This window comes from Microtus ochrogaster, chromosome 2 (genome assembly GCF_000317375.1).
Source record: "Microtus ochrogaster isolate Prairie Vole_2 chromosome 2, MicOch1.0, whole genome shotgun sequence".
Taxonomy (NCBI): Eukaryota; Metazoa; Chordata; class Mammalia; order Rodentia; family Cricetidae; genus Microtus; species Microtus ochrogaster.
The window spans coordinates 15,120,489-15,122,921 of record NC_022010.1 but is presented as its reverse complement, the minus strand read 5'-3'; the positions used below and the strand labels follow the sequence as shown (position 1 = coordinate 15,122,921).

At 42.5% G+C, this 2,433-nt stretch overlaps 1 protein-coding gene across 3 annotated transcripts in view; it reads right to left on the bottom strand.

Moving 5' to 3' along the window:
- Positions 1–333: 333 nt before the first annotated feature.
- The window catches only part of Ift81 (intraflagellar transport 81), a 75,248-nt gene continuing 73,148 nt past the window's right edge, over positions 334–2,433 (bottom strand). For all 3 annotated transcript variants that reach the window (XM_005344447.2, XM_026788017.1, XM_026788019.1), the window contains one exon: positions 334–1,046. In XM_005344447.2, the coding sequence (XP_005344504.1) occupies positions 864–1,046 (183 nt within the window). In that variant the 3' untranslated portion in view covers positions 334–863. The remainder of the gene's footprint in view (positions 1,047–2,433) is intronic.

Genomic DNA, 2,433 nt, shown 5'->3' with positions numbered 1-2,433 from the left:
ACAGGGTTTCTCTGCGGTTTTGGAGCCTGTCCTGGAACTAGCTCTGTAGACCAGGCTGGTCTCGAACTCACAGAGATCCACCTGCCTCTGCCTCCCGAGTGCTGGGATTAAAGGCGTGCGCCACCACCGCCCGGCCCTGTATTAACTTTTTTAGCCCACGTAGTATCTACGTTTTAGGACAGTTTTAATATTTATAATAACAGTCCTCAGGGCAAGCATATGATTGTATTATTAGCTCTCCATTCGATGTCTGGCGAGACATTCTGTGAGATGAGAAGTGAATATTAGAAAACACATTGAAAAGAAAAGATCAACACAGCTCTATTATTTAAGATCAACAGCCATGATATGGACCAAGCTTTATTTGCTTTTAAATCACATGAAGAGAACAAACGCTTTTCAAAATATTAAACTGGTTTGCATTGACAGAGGAGAAAGAAACTGAAGTGAAACCACAGGGATTGCTGACTTCAGACAAATATTTCTTCAAAACAAGAGACACTAGTTCCTCAGAGTCCTCTAACGTCAGAAAAAAGATCGAGAAAAACATTAATCCCCCAGTTATTACAGCTTTAAAAACGACATGGGTCTTAATGGACATATGTTTACATTACAGATAGCAAGCGGAGTCCCTTTCTCATAAAACTCAGGACACCACTTGACGTCTAAACTAAACAAACAACGAAAGCCTCTTCTTCACGTTAAAAAGACTTCTAACCTGATCCGCCTTCTCTTCATTTTCCAAGACTAGGAGAAAGGAGTCTGAAAGCAAAAGGATGAACGAATCCCTTCCAGGGAGGAAGCATGCGCTGCTGGGGATGCACTCGCAGCCAGCAGCATGGCTAGGCACAGCCTGCACAGGCTCAGAGCACTAGCCGGTCCTCTCCGCCCTCCTGAATTACCTGACCAATGGAAGCTTGGTTTTGTTGCTTTAGGAAGCACTGCTTTTTACATTCCATTAGTCGTTCGAGATCACGCCACATCTTTGCTTGCTTCATGTTTGGACCATGACTTTCTCGGACAGCTTTTTGTTTTTCCCGGAGTTTCTATCATTAAAAACAGAAAAAGTAACAATAAAGTATTAAAGAGATTTACTTCTGTCGCCTGGTGGTGGTGGCAGCGCACACCTTTAATCCTAGCACTTGGGAGGCAGAGGTAGGTGGATCTCTGTGAGTTCGAGGCCAGCCTGGTCTACAAGAGCTAGTGCCAGGGCAGGCTTCACAGCTACCGAGAAACCCTGTCCTGAAAAACCAAAACAAGAAAGAAAGAAAGAAAAAAACCCAAAAGAAAGAGATTTACTTCTGTCATCACGAGGCAGAGATGTATGATATGTTTTGTATATTTTATGAGGATTAAGAGGCAACTATGTTCTCTAAAACATTTACACTAAGAATATTTTAAAAGTTAATTAAAATTAACATATATGTAAAATAACTTGATGTTAAAAAGAAAACAGAAAAAGGAGCTGTAGAGATGTCTCAGGGGTTAAGAACTCTTGCTACTCTTGCAGAAGGCTCAGGTTTGATTCTTAGACCTACCTACACGGTGCTGGAACTCCAGTCCAGGGGCTCTGATGCATACATGTGGAACACTTACATACGTGCAGGCAATAGACACACACATTTACAAACAAACATATTGCTTCTCAGCCTTTTGGCAAGATCAAGTGTAAGAAACAAAAAATTATGAGAAAAACAAAAGGAAGAGAAGGGAAGGAAAAGGGGAGGGAAACAGGGGAATGGAGGGGAAGAGAAGGGAGGAGGGAACAGTCTGGTCTGAGCACAGAATGCAGAGGACTTGAAATCAAGGGACCGGGGGTTGAGCTGTGGCTTTGTCCCATTGTTAGCAAGGCGCTTAGGTCCCCAGACCTTAGCCTTCTCAGTTCTCAGCTGCAGGGAATAACAGGGGGCAATGCAAATGTGTGCCTCCTACCCTTCTTCCTTCATTGATAACAGACCGCAACACTGCATGACCTAGGCTGTGCTGTGCATGTTATTATCAGTAGATGCTATATTCTACCCTGAAATAACGTACATTCTATGTAAATTCAAATTATCAAACCACTTTTGCATATCTTCTTCAGAGACATCAGTGATTTTTTTTTTTTCTTCAAGACAGGGTTTCTCTGTAGCTATCAAACCTGTCTTGGAACTAGCTCTGTAGACTAGGTTGGCCTCAAACTCACAGAGATCCGCCTGTTTCTGCCTCCCAAGTGCTGGGATGAAAGGCGTGCACCACCACCGCCAGGCAATCAGTGATTTTTTTTTAAAAAAAGATGTTTACTATTTAATAAGCCAAAATTTTTTTATGAGAAATATCTTTTATAAATAAGACCAGAATCAGGTGGATCTCTGTGAGTTCAACACCAGACTGGTCTACACAGTGAGGACATCAGGTGGATCTCTGTGAGTTCAACACCAGACTGGTCTACAC